Source organism: Garra rufa, chromosome 17 (assembly GCF_049309525.1).
Source record: "Garra rufa chromosome 17, GarRuf1.0, whole genome shotgun sequence".
NCBI classification, from domain to species: Eukaryota; Metazoa; Chordata; class Actinopteri; order Cypriniformes; family Cyprinidae; genus Garra; species Garra rufa.
Genome location: NC_133377.1, coordinates 38,241,061 through 38,263,415, shown reverse-complemented (window position 1 = coordinate 38,263,415; position 22,355 = coordinate 38,241,061). Strand labels below are relative to the sequence as shown.

The 22,355-nt window shown below is 34.9% G+C and overlaps 1 protein-coding gene across 1 annotated transcript in view; it reads left to right on the top strand.

The window, feature by feature from the left end:
* Positions 1–21,207, top strand: part of atp1a3a (ATPase Na+/K+ transporting subunit alpha 3a) — a 64,335-nt gene extending 43,128 nt beyond the window's left edge. Inside the window, exons 9-21 of the mRNA XM_073821609.1 lie at positions 254–452; positions 3,138–3,382; positions 5,647–5,839; positions 8,170–8,482; positions 10,380–10,530; positions 10,659–10,827; positions 12,518–12,672; positions 12,823–12,946; positions 15,845–15,990; positions 16,091–16,221; positions 17,719–17,820; positions 18,598–18,689; positions 20,129–21,207. Of these exons, the coding sequence (XP_073677710.1) occupies positions 254–452; positions 3,138–3,382; positions 5,647–5,839; positions 8,170–8,482; positions 10,380–10,530; positions 10,659–10,827; positions 12,518–12,672; positions 12,823–12,946; positions 15,845–15,990; positions 16,091–16,221; positions 17,719–17,820; positions 18,598–18,689; positions 20,129–20,157 (2,049 nt within the window). The 3' untranslated portion in view covers positions 20,158–21,207. The remainder of the gene's footprint in view (positions 1–253; positions 453–3,137; positions 3,383–5,646; positions 5,840–8,169; positions 8,483–10,379; positions 10,531–10,658; positions 10,828–12,517; positions 12,673–12,822; positions 12,947–15,844; positions 15,991–16,090; positions 16,222–17,718; positions 17,821–18,597; positions 18,690–20,128) is intronic.
* Positions 21,208–22,355: the final 1,148 nt, after the last annotated feature.

The window sequence follows — 22,355 nt, the reverse complement described above, 5'->3', positions numbered from 1 at the left end:
GACATTGCGTACAGTATGTTTCGACCTCTGCTTCCTGCTGTGCTTCGCTTTGCAACTCAGAGCCTCTTTTTGATTTCACACGATTCTTTTACTGCACGAGGCTGCCTTGTGTCACATTACCAATAATGTCATGTCACTAAAACTCTGTTGTCTTCTTTTTCTCTCCACCTCTTTTATTCCTTTCAACTTCTGCCTCACACTTCCTTTTGTTCTGTTATTTCTCTCTTTCTGTCGTTCTGTTTGCATCTCTCAGGTGTGTCTGACGCTCACAGCCAAGCGCATGGCCCGTAAGAACTGCCTGGTGAAGAATTTGGAGGCCGTGGAGACGCTGGGATCCACCTCCACCATCTGCTCAGATAAAACCGGCACCCTGACTCAGAACCGCATGACTGTCGCTCACATGTGGTTCGACAATCAGATCCATGAGGCCGACACCACCGAAGATCAGTCCGGTGAGTTGTTAGTATAAGTGCTAGATGCTTAATACTTTTATTCAGGAAGGAGGCAATAAATGTATCAGTACTGTCAATAAAGATATTTATGATTTTAACAAAGCATATATATACAGTATGTATAAACACACACACTGCCGCTCAGTAAGATTGGTAATGTTTTTAATGTTATGTAATGTTATTAAAGTTATAGTTCACCCAGAAACGAAAATTTGATGTTTATCTGCTTACCCCCAGGGCATCCAAGATGTAGGTGACTTTGTTTCCTCAGCAGAACACAAAGATTTTTAACGAAAACCAGTGCAGTCTGCCAGCCAAATAATGGCAGTGGATGGGCACCAGACCTTTAAAAGTAAACAAAAACATGCACAGACAAATCCAAATTACACCCTGCAGCTCGTGACGATACATTGATGTCCTAAGACACGAAACGATCGGTTTTTGCGAGAAACTGAACAGTATTTATATAAGCAGGGTAAGCAGATAAACATCAAATTTTCATTTTTGGGTGACTATCCCTTTAAGGCTGTATTTGTTCGATCAAAAAAAGAAAAAAACAACAATATTGTGAAATCTTATTGCAATTTCTAATATTGGTTTCCTATTTTAATATACTTTAAAATAGAATTTATGTCTGTGATGCAAAGCTGAATTTTTAGCATCATTACTCCAGTCTTCAGTGTCACATGATCCTTCAGAAATCATTCAGATGTGCTGATTTATTAGTGTTGAAACTGCTTCACTGCTTCATATTGTTTTTTGGAACATGTGATTTTTCTTTTGACTTTTTTTCTTTGATTCTTTGATTAATACAAAGTAAAAAAGCAGCATGTGTTCAAAATAGAAATCTTTTCTAACAATGCAAGTCTTTACTCTGACTTTTTATTCATTTATCACATCCCTCCTGAATAAAAGTATTAATTTCTTGAAAAAAAAGAAAGAAAAAATTTACTAACCCCAAACTTTTGGATAGCATTGTACATTGTAACACACAATTTTCTTTTTTAAATAAATGCTTTTCTTTTTAGCTTTTTATTAATCAGAGAATCCTAAAAAAAAATATCACAGGTCCCTCCCAAAAAATATGAAGCAGCACAACGGTTTCCAACATTTATTATTCATCAGCAAATTTAAAATGATTTCTGAAGGATCATGTGACACTGAAGACTACAGTAATGGTGCTGAAAATTCAGCTTTGATCGCAGGAATAAATGACATTTTATAGTATATTAAAATAAAATAAAAAAATTATTTTAAATGGCAATAATATTTCACAAAATAAAAGGTTTTTCTGTATTTTTGATCAAGTAGATAAATCCTTGATCAGCAGAAGAAATTAGAAATTAAAAATGAAAGAAATTAGAAATAAAAAATGAAAGTGTAAGATTTAAAAATAAATAGCAAAATAATTCAAAATGTTATAGAAAAAACACTACTGGTGTGCATCTTGAGACAAAACAAAGGCACTGATATATTTTTAGATCAGTTTGTGCAAGTTTCTTACATTTTAGTCTAAGACTACTGCCCTACAAAGCAAAAAGGCAGTAACTGCATTTTTGGTCAAAAATTAGTTATTATCATTAACATTCAAGGCATCCTTTGTTATGTGACAAAATATCTTATCTCAAATGTGTGTGATTTCGCGGCATCCTCACGGGACGGTTTTTGCATTGGATAACAGGCTGGTTGACAGGATAACTTTAAAGTCATTTTTCTCAGTTCTGCACTCGGCGTAGTTACTGCCTTTTTGCTTTGTAGGGCAGACTAGGCTTAAGTCTTGTCTGTGAAACCAGGGGTAAATTATCTCTAAAATAACACTGCACCAAAGATTCCTATTTCAAATAATTGTTGTTCTTGTCAGCTTTATAGCCGTTAAACAATCCAATATATAGGGGAGTGTGGGGTAAGTTGACCCACCCCCTGTATCTTGGCAAATGTACACTTTTACTGCAATGTGACCATGTATTGTAAAATCACACATGATTTCTGTGAAAAAGAGAGACATGGGAGGAGTGGAAGGCACCCATTTACTTTTTGACTTGTCAAATATAATTTTAGCATAATAGATGAAATGTAATTTCTTAAGGTCTAAATTTATGATTAATATAGGTGATTTAGCAACATATAAAATCATTTAGCTAAATATTAGCCTGAATTGGTAAGCTATCTAGTTTTTTTCCAAAATGCCAGCTATGGGGCAAAGTAAACCAGATAATGTGGGGTAAGTTGAGCCAAAACTTTAACTGACCCCACCTTAAGGCACTAAAGTTAAGTTAAATCTCTGAAGTAAATAATGATTCTTGAGCAGCAAATTAGAAGCATATTAGAATGATTTTTGAAGGATCATGTCACTCTGAAGAAGTAATGATGCTTAAAATTCAGCTTTGCATCCCAGGAATAAATTACATTTTATAATGCAGGTAGTAAAAAAAGTTATTATAAATGTACAATGATACAGTTTTGATCAGATAAATAAATGGAGCCTTGGGAACCATAAGAGACTTTGTTTAAAAGCAAATTTGAATGGTATTTTAAATAGATTGTTAGGGTGTTCTAGCTGTTGCTAGGCTGTTCTGGCTGATTGCTTGGATATATATATATATATATATATATAGAGAGAGAGAGAGAGAGAGAGAGAGAGAGAGATATAGATTCTATATTTATTCTGTGTATGCTGTCTAATAGGTGCGTCCTTTGACAAGAGCTCTGGGACGTGGTTGTCTCTGGCCCGTGTGGCGGCTCTCTGCAACAGAGCCGTGTTTAAGGCGGGACAGGAGTCTCTGCCCATCCTGAAGCGTGATGTTGCAGGTGACGCCTCTGAATCGGCTCTTCTCAAGTGCATTGAGCTCTCCTGTGGCTCTGTCAAAGTCATGAGGGACAAGAACAAGAAAGTGGCTGAAATCCCATTCAACTCCACCAACAAATACCAGGTTTGTTTACTGTTTAGTATCCTACTTGACTGAATCGAGAATCCATTTACTTGGTTAACATTTAGTCAATGTAACGTTCACTTTCTTAGTACATATACATTTCTTTTATAGTAATTTACTGTTGCAAAATAAAATTTGTATTTGTAATATATATATAGTTCTGGTGTACAAAAGATTTGAAGAGCAATATTAAACAGTATGATATTATTTTAACTTTTTTAAACAATTATTTTAACAAGATTTTATTTTGATATCAATGAGTAAAAGTGTATATTGTACAGTAGGTCCTGTCATGATTTACTCATTTTTATCACCGTTTAAAGTTTTTACATTATAGATGTAAGGAATAATTGACGACGGGTCATTGAATTCTTAGAAAATAATGCATTGTGTGCATTATTTTCGTAGAATTCAACGGAGTGAAGTCAATTATTCTGCTTATACTGCGGCTACCACACCTCAAGACATCGATCAGATTGTATATTTCAAGATATTTGTCCTTAAAATGCTATTGTGAGTAGGATTAATTTCTTACGCAGCTCATCCATACCTTCGTTGCTAATTCCAAAACGTAATTTTAGACCTAGTAACGACGCTTGAGCCATTGATGGCAAACTAGTCGTTAGCTGTCATAAAGACACCTGTGCACCCCACAATCAGCCAACGTCTAAGTAGCAACATGGGCAAAACCAAAGAGCTGTCAAAAGACACAAGAGACAAAATTGTAGACCTTCACAAAGCTGGAAAGGGCTACGGGGCAATTGCCAAGCAGCTTGGTGAAAAACTGTTGGAGCAATTGTCAGAAAATGGAAGAGGCTAATGATGACTGTCAATGTCCCTCGACTGGGGCCCCACGGAAGATCTCTCTAAAGGATCAGCCCAGAACTACACGGGAGGAGCTGGTCAATGCCGTGAAGAGAGCTGGGACCATCGTTTCCAAGGCTACTATCAGTAATACACTAAGACGTCATGGTTTAAAATCTTGCATCGCACGGAAGGTTCCCCTGCTTAAGTCAGCCCATGTCCAGGCCCGTCTGAAGTTTGCCAGGGACCACCTGGATGATCCAGAGGAGTCATGGGAGAAAATCCTGTGGTCAGATGAGACCTAAGTAGAACTTTTTGGTCTTAACTCTATTCGCCGTGTTTGGAGGAAGAAGAATGATGAGTATCATCCCAATAATACCATACCTACAGTGAAGCATGGGGCTGGAAGCATCATGCTCTGGGGGTGTTTTTCTGCACAGGGGACAGGACGATTGCACTGTATTAAGGAGAGGATGAACGGGGCCATGTATTGTGACATATTGGGCAAAAACCTCCTTCTCTCAGTCAGAGCATTAAAGATGGGTCGTGGCTGGGTCTTCCAACATGACAATGACCCAAAGCAGACAGCCAGGAAAACCAAGGAGTGGCTCCGTAATAAGCACATCAAGGTTCTGGAGTGGCCTAGCCAGTCTCCAGACCTAAATACAATAGAAAATCTTTGGAGGGAGCTGAAACTCCATGTTGCTCAGCGACAGCCCCGAAACCTGACAGATCTAGAGAAGATCTCTATGGAGGAGTGGGCCGAAATCCCTTCTGCAGTGTGTGCAAACCTGGTGCAGAACTACAGGAACCGTTTGACCTCTGTAATTGTTAACAAAGGCTTCTGTACCAAATATTAACATTTTTTGACTCAAGTGATCAAATACTTATTTGACACAGTAATTCACAGATAAATTGTTAAAAAATCATACAATGTGATTTCCGGATTTTTATTTTTAGATTCTGTCTCTCACAGTGGAAATGCACCTATGCTGAAAATTGTAGACCCCTCAATGATTTCTAAGTAAGAGAACTTGCAAAATCACAGGGTGATCAAATACTTATTGACCTCACTGTATTTGTTTGGCCAGTGTCATTGTGGGTTTTGGTTATTTTGCTGTTTTAGGCTGTAAGGACCTTTGAAATAACTGAAATCATGTGGCAAAGTGAAATAGGCATGTAATGTGGTCAAGAGCTGCCTGGAACTACATTTGCCATGTTATTGTCCCTGAAAATAATGCACACCTTCAGAATGTTCATCAGCCTAACAGATTCAAGCATTCATTGGCCCCATATAGTATAAATCATTTTATTTTTTATTTATTGCATTGATTATGAGTGACTTTATCTAAAGAAATCTAAGATATTTCATTTAATTGTTATATGATTAAAGTGCTCATCTTTATTCAGATTGAACAGATTATTCTGTTCTCATTAACACTCACTCTCACACTCACCAGCTGTCAGTGCACGAGACGGATGAGACTACCGAGAGCCACTACCTGCTGGTGATGAAGGGGGCGCCAGAGCGCATTTTGGACCGCTGCTCCACCATCCTGATACAGGGCAAAGAGCAGCCCATGGATGAGGAATTGAAGGAGGCCTTCCAGAACGCCTACCTGGAGCTTGGTGGACTGGGAGAAAGAGTGCTGGGTGAGAAATACAGAGATGTGACGTGGGATAGCAAAATCAAACTACAGTATTGGGCAGGGACGGTTTCTTCATTAGGGCAATAGGCCAAAAGGGCGATGCACCACCAAAGTGCAAAAGGGAGGGTTTTTTCCCCTAACACATTCAATGAAAGTGTTACACTAGCTTTCACATTGTTCAGTCACCGTCAAGTCATGTTCTGAGTAGTTCTGCCCGTATTTTGGGCGATTTCTGTCTGGCCCAAAATCGCCCCGAGTGCTCTCATAGACTTTCATTCAAAGATTTTTTTTTTCCGAACTGCAGGCACTGCAATGCAATCAATATGAGTTCCAGGAGGGCTAGCACTACACACACACACACACACACACACAAATATTTAAGTGAGAGCAGGATTTCCATCCAATAAATATGTGTAACCCCAACTCATAAAAAACAAATTTATGCAATTAAATGTAATTAAGTTGGGTCAACTCAATTTGATCAAATATAGTTTAAATAAAATGTATATGTTTATGAATTGATTATTTTATGCTTGTTGAATTAAAACTTAAACATGTAACTCTAAAAATAAATTATTAAGCATAAATCCTTCTATACTTTTAAAAATGATTTACTGAATTTATTTAATTTTAGGCATTAACCAACTTGTTAGGCATTAGCCATAAGATGGCATTGTTAAATCCATGGCATGCCCATAGTCGCTGTTTATTTTATTATTAAAACAACTTCAACTCATGTTAGCAGGTCCTCAACCAAACCCATGGTCTACACTTCACCACAATGATAAGCATGATGGGAAGAGGAAATCCACTTCCTAGTTACACAAGTAAAATCGTTTATGTACTCTCAACTCAAATTAAGTAAAGTGGTTGAAAAGAATTGTGTTATATTAACTTACTTAAGTTTTACTTAAGTAAATTGAATGAGCATCAAATGTTGCTATTGACCTACTTAATTGTAATGTTTAAGTCAAAGTCAAAGTCAACTTTATTGTCAATGAAATACATATGGTCATCAGAACTCACACTTACAGAGGAACTGTTCAATAGTCATGTCAAGCTGCAGTCAGATCACCACATTCGACAAATTTAGAATTAGCTTTTTTTAATTTGTGTTTTGCTTTGTTTAATAATCCTGAAAAAAAGATATGTATATAGGTTACGGCGACTGGTATAGTGGTCTGCTGGCATCGTTTGGTATTGCCGCTTGACTTGTAGTTATTTTCTAAAAAAATGTTGCAGAAAATGAGTGCCTTGCAAAAGTATTCATACCCCTTCATTTTTTTCCACATTTTATTTTGTTGCAGCATTACGTTATACTGCTTTAAATTAGTTTTTCCCCGCATCAATTTACACTCCATACACCATAATAATGACAAAGCAAAAACCAGATTTGCAAACTTTACAAATTTATTAAAAATAAAACAATAAGTACATTGCATAAATATTCATACCCTTAACTCAGTACATAGTTGAGGCACCTTTGCAGCCTCAAGTCTTTTTGGGTATGATGTGACAAGCTTTGCACATCTGCATTTGACAATTATCTGACATTCTTTGCCTCACCTTTTCACCTCTCAAGCTCTGTCAGCTTGGATGGGGGCTGGCAGACATTTTCTAGAGTCCTAGTTGTTCCAAGCTTCTTCCATTATAGATAATGGAGGCTACATGCTTCTGTGAACCTTCAATGCAGCAGATTTTTTTCTGAACTCTTCCCTAGATCATTGCCTTAACGCAAGTCTTTCACTGAGCTCTACAGGCAGTTATCTTGACCTCAAGACTTGGTTTTTGCTCTGATATGCATTTTCAGCTGTTAGACCTTTTCTGAGAGGTGTGTCTTTCTAAATCATACTCATTCAAATGAATTTGCCACAGTTTAACTCCACTCGAAGTGTAGGAACATCTAGAAGCAATATGAATGCTCCTGAGCTAAATTTCGAGTGTCCCAGAAACGGGATCTTTTCAGATTTTTTTATTTCTAATAAATTTGCAAAGTTGTTACAAACCTGTTTTGTGCTTTGTCATTATGGTGTATGAGATGTAGATTGATGTGGGGGGAAAAAAAGTAATTTAAAGCAGTTTAACATAATGCTGCAACAAAACAAAACGTGAAAAAAAATGAAGGGGTATGAATACTTTTGCAAGGCACTGTAGTTTTGCGGCACTCATCCTCAATCTTGAACTTGGTAAAACAATTATCTTTAAAAAACATGTCTTAATACTTTTCCTTTTGTTATACTGGGATAAATCATACTGGGATGTCTGCTGTACACAAAAAAACAAAACAAAACACTGGATCTTCTGACCTCTGTCTTTTTTCCTCCTTCCATCCAGGTTTCTGCCACTTGTTCTTGCCCGAGGACAAGTACCCCAAAGGATTCGCCTTCGACACGGACGACGTCAACTTCCGGACTGACAACCTGTGCTTTGTGGGTCTAATGTCCATGATTGACCCGCCCCGGGCTGCCGTCCCCGACGCTGTGGGCAAATGCCGCTCAGCTGGAATCAAAGTCATCATGGTGACCGGTGACCATCCCATCACGGCCAAGGCCATCGCTAAAGGTGTCGGGATCATCTCTGAGGGTAACGAGACCGTGGAGGACATCGCCGCTCGGCTTAATATTCCCGTCAGCCAAGTCAACCCCAGGTATAAAAACACACTGGCAAATTTTAACTATATAAAGCCTACTGCATCATATTTGCTGTCCTCTAACTTCTCAACATGACCAATGCTTGCACACAATCTACAACATTGGTGGTTTCTACTTTTATAGCAAGTTTTTTTTTGTGGATTAATTACAATCTGTTTTTTACAATCTGACTTTATTGGTTAGACTATGGTTACTGTAGCAAAACCATGGCTACTTTGTGGTTAACTTGGTGTTCCTATAGTAACCATGGTTTTTGGTTTTAATTTTTGTAAAGGTTTTGTAACCTTTTTATGATGCTTAGGAAGCCAGTACTAAACTTTCATGATTTTTCCAAGGATGTTTTCCTGGATCAGCATGTTTTTTTTTAGTCCTGGAACAGCATTCCTATTAACCGATGGGATTACTGCATTAGGATTAAGCTTTAATAATATTATTTCCCACCAATCATTTGCTTTTAGAAGTAGGCTAGGTCTAGGATATGGTGTGTTTTTGCTTGATAGGAACATTGCTTCCAGGAATGACAACGGATCTTGATTCTGGAACACATCGAAATTGAATCCTGCTTGTTTGAACCAAGAATGTCTTTACTGCTACTATAATACTCTCTATAATAACTTCAAAAGTAGGTCACTGGTATAAAAAAAAAAAAACATCTACCTTTTAAAAACAACAGTTCTTTATTGGCATTGATTGTTCCATAAGGAATCTTTAACATCAGTATATTTTAAAATCTTCTTCATATTAGGAATAAACAGTTTATTGAAGAACTGTTCACTGAAAGGTTCTCTGAGGAGCCAAAAAAACGGATTTCATATGGCATCACTGCAACTGCAACATTTTGAAACCTTTATTTTTAAGAGTGTACTGTAATATAGCGAAATATTTGCAATTTATTGTCTGTCCAATAATACTCTAGGTACAGTATCTACATTGCTGCTCAAAAGTTTGGGATTGGTAAGACTCAAGACTGCATTTATTTGATTAAAAAAATACAGAAAAAAAAAACGGTAATATAAAATAATGTTTTTTATTTTAATATACATTAAAATATAAATTTTTCCCTTGATGCAAAGCTGAATTTTTATCAGCTGTTACTCCAGTCTTAAGTGTCACATGATCCTTCATAAATCATTCTAATATGCTGAATTATTACTAGAATTATTAATGTTGGAAATATTTTTTTGCAACCTGTGATTCTTTTTTCAGGATTCTTTGATGAAAAACAGGTTTATTCAAAATATAAATCTTTTATAACAATGCAAATCTATGCTATCACTTTTTATTAATTTAACACATCCTTGGTGAATAAAAGTATTAATTTCTTTCAAAAAAAGAAAGAATAAAATGTACTGACCCCAAACTTTCGAACAGTAGAAAACCTTTCTATTTTAAATAAATGCAGCTCTTTTTAACCTTTTATTGATCAAAGCATCCTGAAAAATGTATCAATATGTATTCTAAAAATATTAAACAGCACAACCGTTTTCAACATTGATAATAAATCGGCATATTGGAATGATTTCTGAAGAATCATGTGAAGACTGAAGACTGGAGTAATGATGCTGAAAATTTAGCTTTGTATCACACGAATAAATACAATTTTAAAATATATTCACATAGAAAACATTTATTTTAAATTAAAATAATATTTCACAAAATTACCATTGTTCTGTATTTTTGATCAAACTAATGCAGCCTTGATGAGCAGAAGAAACGTCTTACTGATCCCAAACTTTTGAGCGGCAGTGTACCTACGTGGAAAGTCATGCAAAGAAGACTGAATTCCAGATAATGTGATTTTTATCAAAATAACAGCAGCTGTACATTTTGTCTGATTTTGATACAACCAGAGAGCAAGTCTTCATTTGGTATTCTTTCTGTGTGTGTTGTCAGGGATGCTAAAGCCTGTGTGATCCACGGCTCAGACCTGAAGGATCTCACGCAGGACCAGATGGATGAAGTGCTGAAGAATCACACAGAGATTGTGTTCGCCAGGACCTCTCCCCAACAGAAACTCATCATCGTGGAGGGCTGCCAGAGACAGGTACACACCAAAATAATGCAGCAAAATTAGTTCAAATCTAACTTTAGTTCTTTATTAATCATAACTATAATATCAAGAGAATCGAATGATTTATATTTGTACACTTGCTTTCTGTCTCTGTCGTTTAGGGTGCCATTGTGGCGGTGACTGGCGACGGAGTGAACGACTCACCCGCTCTGAAGAAGGCAGACATCGGTGTTGCTATGGGGATCTCTGGATCAGACGTCTCCAAGCAGGCTGCAGACATGATCCTGCTGGACGACAACTTTGCATCCATCGTTACTGGAGTTGAGGAAGGTATGAGAGAGAGGGAAGCAAAGGATATGTGGAAGAGAAACTGATCTGCTTCCGCTATGCTCTGCTTACATGCTCTGATAATAATACATTTGTAGGACTATACTGTACATTATTTGTGACCCTGGACCACAAAACCAGTCATAAGTGCAAATTTGTCGAAATTGAGATTCTTACGTCATCTGAAAGCTGAGTAAATAAGCTTTCCTTTGATATATTGTTTGTTAAAATAGGACAATGTTTGTCTGAGATACAACTATTTGAAAACCTAGAGTCTGAGTGCAAAAAAATATAAATATTGAGAAAATCGTCTTCAAAGTTGTCAAACTGAAGTTCTTAGCAATGCATATTACTAATCAAAAATCAAGTTTTTATATATTTATGGTAGAAAATTTACAAAATATCTTTATGGAACATGATCTTTTCTTAATATGCTATTGATTTTTGGCATAAAAGAAAAATCGATAATTTTGACCTATACAATGTATTTTTGGCTATTGCTACAAATATACCCCAGCGACTTAAGACTGGTTTTGTGGTCCAGGGTCACATTTGAAGAACATAAGCTGATTTTAGATTGAACACAAAATTCAAACCCTTTATTTGAATTAAACTGCTTTTTTGAGGCAAAAAACACTATTCTATAGAATATCCGATTATATACAGTATAGTCTGCAGTGTGTGCGTGTGTGTGTGTGTGTGTGGTTTTGTGGTCCAGGGTCACATTTGGATAATTAGTTGAAAATATCTGGTTCTGTTGCATAGAACTAAATAAAAATAATATATTGATATTTAATATTTTTATTTTTTGCGGTCTAATTGTATTGTGTTATTTCCAGTAAAAGTTTGGTTAATCATTCGAATTATTGAGTTAAATGTAAAAAAATCTTACAAAAGTACTTTATATGATTTAATACAATAGTAAATAATTATTAGCAGTTTTGGTTTTTGGGCCAAGTGCGTGCAAAATTTTGAGTTTCGGCCCAGAATTTTCTTTATATATAATATAATATAATAAATATAAAGTGTTAAAAACTATACAAATAAATCAGAATTACATTTCAGAAATTAAAATGGAAAGAAAATATTATACAAAACAACAATAAATACTGCTAATAAAAACAGTTCTATTATAGAATAATATAGTATATTTTAATGCTTTGATTAAAAAAAGACAATTGTGAACAAAAATAGGGAACATTTAAAATAAAATAGTAAACAATTGAGAGTGTCTTTTTATATTAACTGTTTAAAAAAGAATATCAAAGTAAACATTTATATAAATATAATCACATGACTTATAGTTATATTCAATAAATGTCAAACACACTGAGTATGTTTTTTGTACAGTAACTTTCATAAAAAGGCTTTTATAGTTGTTTGGATTTTGAAATATAGGTAGCGCTTTATTTTAAGGTGTCCTTGTTACACACTTGTGTACTTACTATTAGGATAACAATACATTTTGCATAATTAGATGCAAGTAACCCTGAGCCCAACCCTAATTTTAACCACATAGTAAGTACATCTAGTTAATTATAATTACTCGAAATATGTATTATATAATATTAAATACAATCATATGACTTATATATTTTATAAAATTACATACATGGCACTTCTTGCAAGTTTTGGAAAAACACTTTGACTCAGGAAATGGTAAGGTTTATGTTTCTATTTCTTTCTCTCCCAGGTCGTCTGATCTTTGATAACCTGAAGAAGTCCATCGCTTACACACTGACCAGCAACATCCCTGAGATCACTCCCTTCCTGTTCTTCATCTTGGTCAACATTCCTCTTCCTCTGGGAACCATCACCATCCTCTGCATTGACCTGGGCACTGACATGGTGAGACACACAGACACACACATATCTAATGTCTTTATTTCAATAACGAACATATTGGTGAATGAAACCGGAACTGTTATCATTCTCACCTTTTTTTTCTCTGAAATACACTCCCTTGTTACATTAACCAGTCATTACTTTCTATCTCAGGTCCCTGCAATCTCATTGGCTTACGAAGCAGCAGAGAGTGACATCATGAAGCGCCAGCCTCGTAACCCCCACAGGGACAAGCTGGTGAATGAGCGTCTTATCAGCATCGCCTATGGACAGATTGGTTAGTAAGATGCTACATTATATATATTTAAAAAAACAACAACTTTTAGTTCAATTTTGGGTAAACTGCAGTAGAAAGAGACTAACTGGTCTACTGGCCTAAGGGTCATTCCATGAAATCGGAGGAAAAAATTTAAATGTTAAAATAATATTTTTTTTTAAATATCCATGAAATTAAGACACCTTAAAATTACAAGAAATTGCATTTCTACCTTGCGTTTTGGTATTTTTGTCAACCCTGTTACCAACACAAGCATAACTAGATACTGTAGTTTAATTAAAACTCATATGCCACTAAATGATATAGACATTAGCTCAATAATATACAGAGGGTGACCTTTAATTTTTTTTTATTTTACACAGACAATCTTTAAAAACAGGGTCAAATCTAATCAATGTCATCCCTGTTACCCACATGTCAAAACCTGTTACTCTAAAAAAAAAAACGACGATTGACGATTAGTCTATTAGTCAATAGTCAAGTTCACAAAAAGCACATGTTATATACTTTGAAAGGATGTTACTTGTAGATATTGATTAGATTAAATATAAGAAATAATTGTTTAACCCCTTAACTGTCACCGTCCACCCTGTGAGACCCCCAAGTTCACCATTTTACAAAGAAATCCTAATCTAATCATGACAAACTATATATTGTTGGAAAGACTCCTTAATAGATATTTGACATTTTTCTGTTACAAATCATGTAGGAAAAATAATAGATTAATTTATGACGAGTGCACCTCAAAAATGTACTTCATAACAGGTGTTCTGACCTTTGTCAAAAAACAGACTTCGTTGTTGCCTTTTTCGCTCTCGCACTTTAGAAATCATAATAAATTATATATCAGTTAAAAACTTAAAATTTCAAAATTCACCCTTTAAAAGCCATTTTAAAATCAGACATGGTATTAACATGGAAAATGTACATCAAAATCATATTACAAAATGTTTTCGTTCATGAATTATAAAAAATTAAAGTTGAATTCTTTATTTTCATGTCTCTGTTCAAAAATGTGTGTTCATTTTAAAAATGGTAACATGATGGCCCCGCCTCATAAATCATCAAAAATAGAACATTATAGAGGAGTGAATGAAACATGCCTGTTTTAATTGTTGGAATCCTGGTTGAGAGATGATGTAACCTTGAAATGATATCACTTGAATGTATTATTTACAAGGGTTTTTTGATGAGGGTAACAGGGCTGACACAAGTTTAGAGGACACCAATAAAATGATTTATAGTTTATAGTAAAATGCATACTTATGCCAAAAACATTGCTTAACAGTGGGATTATATTTAGGATATGCAAATGTGATGTTTATATAAGTTTGCAAATTAAAAGTCCTGCTGATAAAGAAAATTCCTAGTGAGGAACAGGCCAAAAACCGTACTCTTACTAGCGTTAATGCTATTTAAATGATTTAAAGTAATATTTAATTGGCTTTTTCATGTAATATTGAAGAAAGCAAGCATAGTGTTATGTTTTTAAATTGCAAATTTATTTGTTGTTGTTATATTAAAGGTTGTATCAGCGATTTCTAGCCTGAAACATAAAGTGTCAAATTCAGCTGACCTTTCATCACGATCCGCTCGCTGCCTGCCCCATAAATTGTCTGTGAAAAAAACGCGTCTCTCTGGTCAGCCTAGGGTCCGAGATATGCCAAAAAAACAATCGGCACTACTAGGCTTGCCACGATAGACGGTTTTGACGGTGTTACCGGTTTTAAGACGCAACACCGGTGACATCACTTTTCCACCGTGACACCATCTCTTTTTTTTTTTTTTTTTTAGTATTCGTTTTTTTATTAAATATTTATTTGAATTGAATGGAAAATCTTATTCTAAATAATTTACTTAAGACGAGAGCATGCAATATAATTAAAAACTGAACATAGCTACAATGCGTCATATTTCATTTATCACGTGAGGAGTTCGCGCTTAGATAAACAGCGTAAAAGTTAAGCATGTTTGGCCGAGCACGGGGCACTCCCCCTGCCCAGGGAGAGGGATGCTGAAAACAAGAGATGATGAAGGTAAGACTGCTTGGCTATTTAAAGGGATTCTCTTGTAGTGCTTGGATACGGAGTGTGATTGCTGATGGTGAATTGGCCGTGTTAATTATCTGTGCGAGGAGTCGAATTTACAGAAAGAGAATGACGGACGATTTAGTGTCCAAAAGCACCTGTTTGGCAATATTTTGGGTCCAAAGTGTTTTTTTTTTTGTTTTTTTTGTAGTTTCGTTGTCGTCCATTAAAACAATTGACGCCGAATTGCCAATTCCCGCAAAACTGAAAGTGAAAGTATAATACGCACGCATTTATAAGCTATTTAAAAGCAGAAAAAAGAGCAAACCCCCACCCCCACGGTGATACCGGTATTACCGGTGTTGTCACGTGCCGATTAACCGGTGGGGAAATTTCCTCATCGTCACAACCCTAGGCACTACCAACCTTTCCACAGATAAACAAACAGTGTTCCAACCAATCAGCGTCAGGGGTTTGGTGTTGTGGACTTTCGCTCCGCCTCCCTCACATCCCTGCACCAGTATGAAAGTCCACAACACCAAACCCCTGACGCTGATTGGTTGGAACACTGTTTGTTTATGTGTGGAAAGGTTGGTAGTGCCGATTGTTTTTTTGGCATATCTCGGACCCTAGGCTGACCAGAGAGACGCGGTTTTTTCACAGACAATTTATGGGGCAGGCAGCGAGCGGATCGTGAAGAAAGGTCAGCTGAATTTGACACTTTATGTTTTAGGCTAGAAATCGCTGATACAACCTTTAAATCTATGTGTGATTATTTTTTTAGGGACGCAAAAGGCAGCGATTTTATGGAATGACATCTAAAATGAACTGAATAAAAGTGACTTCCTGTCTCCCTTTTTTAAATATGCAGGTATGATTCAGGCCCTGGGAGGATTTTTCAGTTATTTCGTGATTCTGGCTGAGAACGGCTGGCTTCCCAGTGTTCTGGTGGGCATCCGGCTAAACTGGGACGATCGCTCTAACAATGATCTGGAGGACAGTTACGGACAGCAATGGGTAAACATGCTGAAGAGATACATTACACAAACAAGAAAAGTAGTGTATGTGAATACGGAGCATGTGAGAGAGTGTGTAATCATAAATGTCTTTGTTTCAGACATACGAGCAAAGGAAGATTGTGGAGTTCACCTGTCACACAGCCTTCTTCGTCAGTATTGTGGTGGTGCAGTGGGCCGACGTCATTATCTGCAAGACTCGCCGCAACTCTGTGTTCCAGCAGGGCATGAAGTTAGTATCTCCCACAATGTCCCATTAAAGGAGAAGTTCACTTCCAGAACAAAAATTTACAGATAATGTACTCACCCCCTTGTCATCCAAGATGTTCATGTCTTTCTTTCTTTAGTTATAAAGAAATCGTTTTTTGAGGAAAGGTTTTTTTCCATAGAGTGGGCTTCTATGGTGCCCCGAGCTTAAAGGTCCACTGAAGTGCCTTGAAACACGCAGCGTTATTCTATGTGGTGACATACTTTAAACTGAAACAAAAACATTTCTCCAAGCCCCTCCCACTTATTTTGAATAGCCAATAGCGTTCCATTAATATCTGCTCGGGCCAGAGCTGTGAGCTCTTTAAAGCCGCATTTGTAGCTCATGACAGCCACAGTCTAATAAATTACCCCACAGATTCAATATGAAACTCTTGCTAAAACAAAACAGTGATCATAATCATGCTGAGGCTGTTTAGTTTAATACATGCCGATCGCATGCAGATCGCCTCTGTGTAGGGGGCTGGACAATACGGACTCTAGAGAGCATTTGATTGGACAGAACGTTTGATGAGAAACTGAAGTGCACGGTGATGTAAACGCGAATTTTGTCGTTGTTTTGAAGCACACTAGCCTATAGATAATCTTAAGGCTAATATATTCATACTAAAAGCCAAAAAACTTTAATTTTAATTTCAGGTGGACTTTAAACTTCCAAAATGCAGTTTAAATGCAGCTTCAAACGATCCCAGCGGAAAAAAAAGGGTCTTATCTAGTGAAATGATCGTTTTTTTATTACAATTTATATACTTTTAAATCTCAAATTCTTTCTTGTCTCTCTCTGCGATGTTCTGTGCATCTCTGATTCCAAACAGTTAGAGCAGGTCAAAAAACTCCCATCTTATTTTTCCTTCAACTTCAAAATTTTTTTTCAAAATCCTACATTGCTGCAGAAGTACCGACCCGGTGTTTGCAAAGTGAACATGCAAAGAAGATCAAACACCCTTAACAAAAAAGGTAAAACAGCGATGTAGGATGATTTTGAAGTTGAGGGAAAAAATGAGATGGGAGTTTTTCAACATACCCTAACTGTCTTGAACCGGAAAAAACAGAGTTCAGGCAGAGCAAGACAAGACGAGTGTTTAAGGTTAAAAAGTATATAAATTGTATTGCAACTGAATTTGGGATCATTTGAAGCTGCATTTCAACAGCATTTTGGAAGTTCAAACTCGGGGGCACCATAGAAGTCCATTATATGGAGAGAAATCCTGAAATGTTTGCCTCAAAAAACATGATTTCTTTACGACTGAAGAAAGAAAGACATGAACATCTTGGATGACAAGAGGTGAATACAATATCTGTACATTTTTGTTCTGGAAGTGAACTTTTCCTTTAATCAACAGATATTAACACTAACATTCTACATCTGCTGGAATTAGTAGTTCAATCAAATGTAAAGCTTGGGGTTTGTAGTAACTGAACTAAATAAGCTGAGCTAAGTGACTGCACTTGTTCTTCGTAGGAATAAAATCCTGATCTTCGGCCTGTTCGAGGAGACGGCTCTCGCTGCCTTCCTGTCTTACTGCCCCGGCATGGACGTGGCCCTCAGGATGTATCCTCTCAAGTGAGTGTTACCTAGATAGAAACCTCCTGATGGAACATTACAAAGCAAATGTAATATAGATGCATCATTCCCTAGTGAAAAAATACTTGTTTGTAATAAGAGGTGCACAATAAGGGAATTCTACCATTCCAAAATTCATGTTTGTTTGTTTTATAAATAGTGATATACAATGGAGACATCAATCACTGTCATTTCCAGAATTCATGTTTATTTTTTTTTATTTTTTTTTGCTTTATAATTAGTGATGCACAATAAAGGAATTAAAGACAAAAAATACTATAATCTTTTTGAAACACATTAATTGAATGCATTTATATATTTATGCACCCTTAAGTTGTACTTTCGATATACCAAGCTGGTATACTTCAAGTGTGCTAAATTGGACTAATTTTGTACTTTATGCACTTTAATTGTGCAGAAGTAGTGCTGAAGTCTATTAAAGATCTACTAAAATATATTTCATATGATTGTGCTATAATGGAACTATTGCAAGTATACTTTATTAACACATTAAATATCTCATTTAAAGACTGATATTATACAGATATCATACAGTCCTTATTAATTTTGATTATTAAAACACATTTTAAGCTAGTATTAAGAAATGTGCATTGTACAATAAAGAAATACTCCAAATAATGTTGACTTGATGTCTTAAGTGAAATGTCAATAAACACGTTAATGGATTTGAAGTATACTTTGTATAGAACAAATGTATTTTAAATTGTATGAGGAAACTTTTACTAATGTAAATTCTCTTTTTTTCCTTTTTCTCAGGCCCAGTTGGTGGTTCTGTGCGTTCCCTTACAGCTTCCTAATTTTTGTTTACGATGAGATCCGAAAACTTATCCTGCGCCGAAACCCAGGAGGTACAGAGCTTGAATTATTCTCTAAATATATATATATATATATATATATGTGACCCTGGACCACAAAACCAGTCTTAAGTCGCTGGGGTATATTTGTAGCAATAGCCAAAAATACATAGTATGGGTCAAAATTATTGATTTTTCTTTTATGTCAAAAATCATTAGGAAATTAAGTAAAGATCATGTTACATTAAGATTTTTTTGTAAAATTCCTACTTTAAACCTATCAAAATGTAATTTTTTATTAGTAATATGCATTGTTAAGAACTTAATTTGGCCAACTTTAAAGCTGATTTTCTCAGTATTTTGATTTTTTGCACCCTCAGATTCCAGATTTTCAAATAGATGTATCTCGGCCAAATATTGTCCTATCCTAACAAACTATACATCCATCAATAGCAAGCTTATTTATTGAGCTTTCATATGATGTATATATCTCAGTTTTGTAAAATTTAACCTTATGACTGGTTTTGTGGTCCATATATATATATATATATATATATATATATATATATATATATATATATATATATATATCCGTATACAGGCTTATGAAATTATATTCAATATATAAGTATAGATAGTCACATAAGGCTTTTCTGTAGCCAGTTACATTTTCATGTAAATGTTTGGGGTCAGTAAGATTCTTTGTTTGTGAAGGCTCTTCTTCTCTTCAAGGCTGCATTTATTTAGTCAAAAATCCAGTAAAACAGTAGTTAAATTGTTACATTTTAAAAAATAACAATTTAAAAAATAACTGTAAATCATGCTAATATACTAATTTGGTGCAGAATAAACATTTTTTATACTATTATCGATGTTGAAAACAGTTTTTGAGACAGTTTTGTTGTTGAAAAAACTTTTTGAGCTACATTTTTTCAGGAGTCCTTGATGAACAGAAAGTTCAAAATAACTTTTTTTTGGTAACATTTTAAATGTTTTTACTGTCACTTTCAATCACTTTAATGCATCTTTCCCGATTAACTCCATACATTTTACTGACCCTGAACTAAAATAGAGTTAATATTTACTTTTTCTCATTAAATAAACCAAAGAGAAAAATTATATTACATCATTTTCATTTCATATCCTCCAAAAACAATACATTGCAATGAAAAGCTAATTGTATCTAAAGATATTTTGGTAATCAAATATTTTGAGAAATGACACACATCATGTATTTCATGATGCAAATGAATGCAAATCGATTCACTGAATTTGAGTTCAAACTGATTCCTGATGAATTTATTTTAGTCATATTTAAGTAGTGAGAAGAAGCTTTGCAAAAATATAAAGTGCTGATTGTAACATTCACAATGATCCTCAGATGAACATTCTATGAATATTTGATTGCCCTAACGAGGAATAATTGTAATATCCATGCCACTAATGCTGAATTTTAATTATGCATCTTTCTCTCTCTCTCTGTTTTACTTCAGGTTGGGTTGAAAAGGAGACATACTACTGAATTGTTAAACACTTCACTCATCGTTTCTCCCTCATTCCCTCACTCTCTCTTTCTTCAGCTCTTTCTCTCTCTCTCTCTCTCTCTCTCTCTCTCTCTCTTTCACATTCTACCCATTCCTCCCTTCACTATGAAAACCCCAATACAGAAACAACCATGTTACTCCTTTCTTTTACTGAAATATAAAAAATAAGAAGATGAGAGGGCCAACCGCAGAGGAAGATGACAAACCTCCTGTTTCTTTTTGTTTCTGCCCAAAGACCACAGCTGAATCTGCCAGTCTTATAGTAGTAAGGTTTACTAATACTGTTAAACACGCTGTTAGCGTCGCATAACGTCTGTCTAAACAGGGACTCCTGTACAAGCACTGCCACGCTAGATTACTGTTACTCATTCCTCTCCATCTCTATCATGGAAAAATACAAATAACCTAATGAGCAGAATTCATTTAGACTATCGCCCTCTGCTGGGGAAAAAGAGGAACACAGCCTTCCTCATTCCTGATCCGGTACCTGTCTCTCTTTCTCAGCGTTTTTTTTCTTTCCATGTCGTTGTTGTTGGGTTTTTTTTTTTTTTTGAGTGTTGCTTCTATTAAACATTCTTAACTTTTTTTGTTCGATATTTTTTTTTTTTATGTTAGAAGTGTGTCTGAGAGCTGCTTGGTTTCATTTTTCTCAGACATGACAAAGCACACTGCCACCCTCTCACTCTTTCTCTCTCTCTTTCTCTTTCTCTCGCTCCTCCTCTCCCTCCCCTTTTATCCTGCACTCCCCCCTTCCTCCCTGCTCTTGCTCCTTCTGTCCGTCTGTCCGTCCCCGTTTGTCTGTTTGTGAACGATGTGAAGAAGCCACCCTCCTCTATCCGCCCCAGTTTCCCCTCTTCCCCTGTTAAAAAAAGAGAAAATACAATCTTTCTGTGTCCTAGGAAAAAGAGATTTCTCTCTGATTTCATTGTTTAAATAAGTGCAGAAAAAAACATGGAATAAAAGCAATGTACCAATATGTGAAACAACACCAAAAAATGAAATAAAAAAGAAGGATCTCTCTTTTCTCAGCTTGGCGTCAGTTTGTTTTTGTGTCTGATGTCTGGCGTGAAATTGAATGAAATATTTTGTGCACATTTTAAGCCTTTTGCATTATCAGGACACCTAAACATGCTACTACTATATTAAATAGCATTACCTACTATAATAATGTACAATTACAATTAAATAAAATACATTTTTGTAGCATGTTAATTTGAATTTGGGGTTAAGAAAAGTCCTTAAATGTTATAAAAATAATTGGATAAAATAAAATGGACTTTATTATATTATTTATTTATTATTACTATTTTATTTAATTGTGTTTTATTTTTTTAATAATAATAATAATACAAATATGGGGTTAAGAAATAAGAATACATTTTATGAGAATAATTTGATAAATAAAATAAATGATTATTTTAATTTATTTAATTATTATTATTTATTTTTTTTATTTGTTGGTGGGTGAAATATGACCGTTCTTTGGCTTTGTGTCATGCAAACAGTTAATTGGGGTTCTGGTAAAATGCTGATATATTATGATATAATACTTTACAAATTAAAAATAAATAAATAATACATGTTAATGTGAATTTATGGTTAAGAAATGGGATTAAATTTAATTAAAATAATTTAATAAATAAAATAAATTGATTATTTTTATTTATTTAATTTTTTTAATTGATTTATTTTATTTGTTGGTGGGTGAAATATGACCCAGGCACATTCTTGACAGGCTTTGTGTCATTCAGACTTGGGGTTATAATTGGGGTTATGGTAAAATACTGATATATTATGGTACAATTCTTTACAAATAATAAATAAATAAATAATACATGTTAATTTGAATTTGGGTTTAAGAAATGGGATTAAATTTTATTAAAATAATTTGATAAATAAAATTAATTGATTATTTTATTTTATCTTTTTATTTGTTTTTGGTGGGTGAAATATCACCCAGACACAATCTTGACAGGCTTAATTTAGATTCTGGTAAAATACTGATATAATATGATATAATACTTTACAAATTAAAAAATGATATAATAATGTACTATAAATTATATAATACTTTACAAATTTAAAACAAAATGAAACAAATAAATAAATAATACATGTTAATTTGAATTTGGGTTTAAGAAATGGGATTAAATTTTATTAAAATAATTTGATAAAT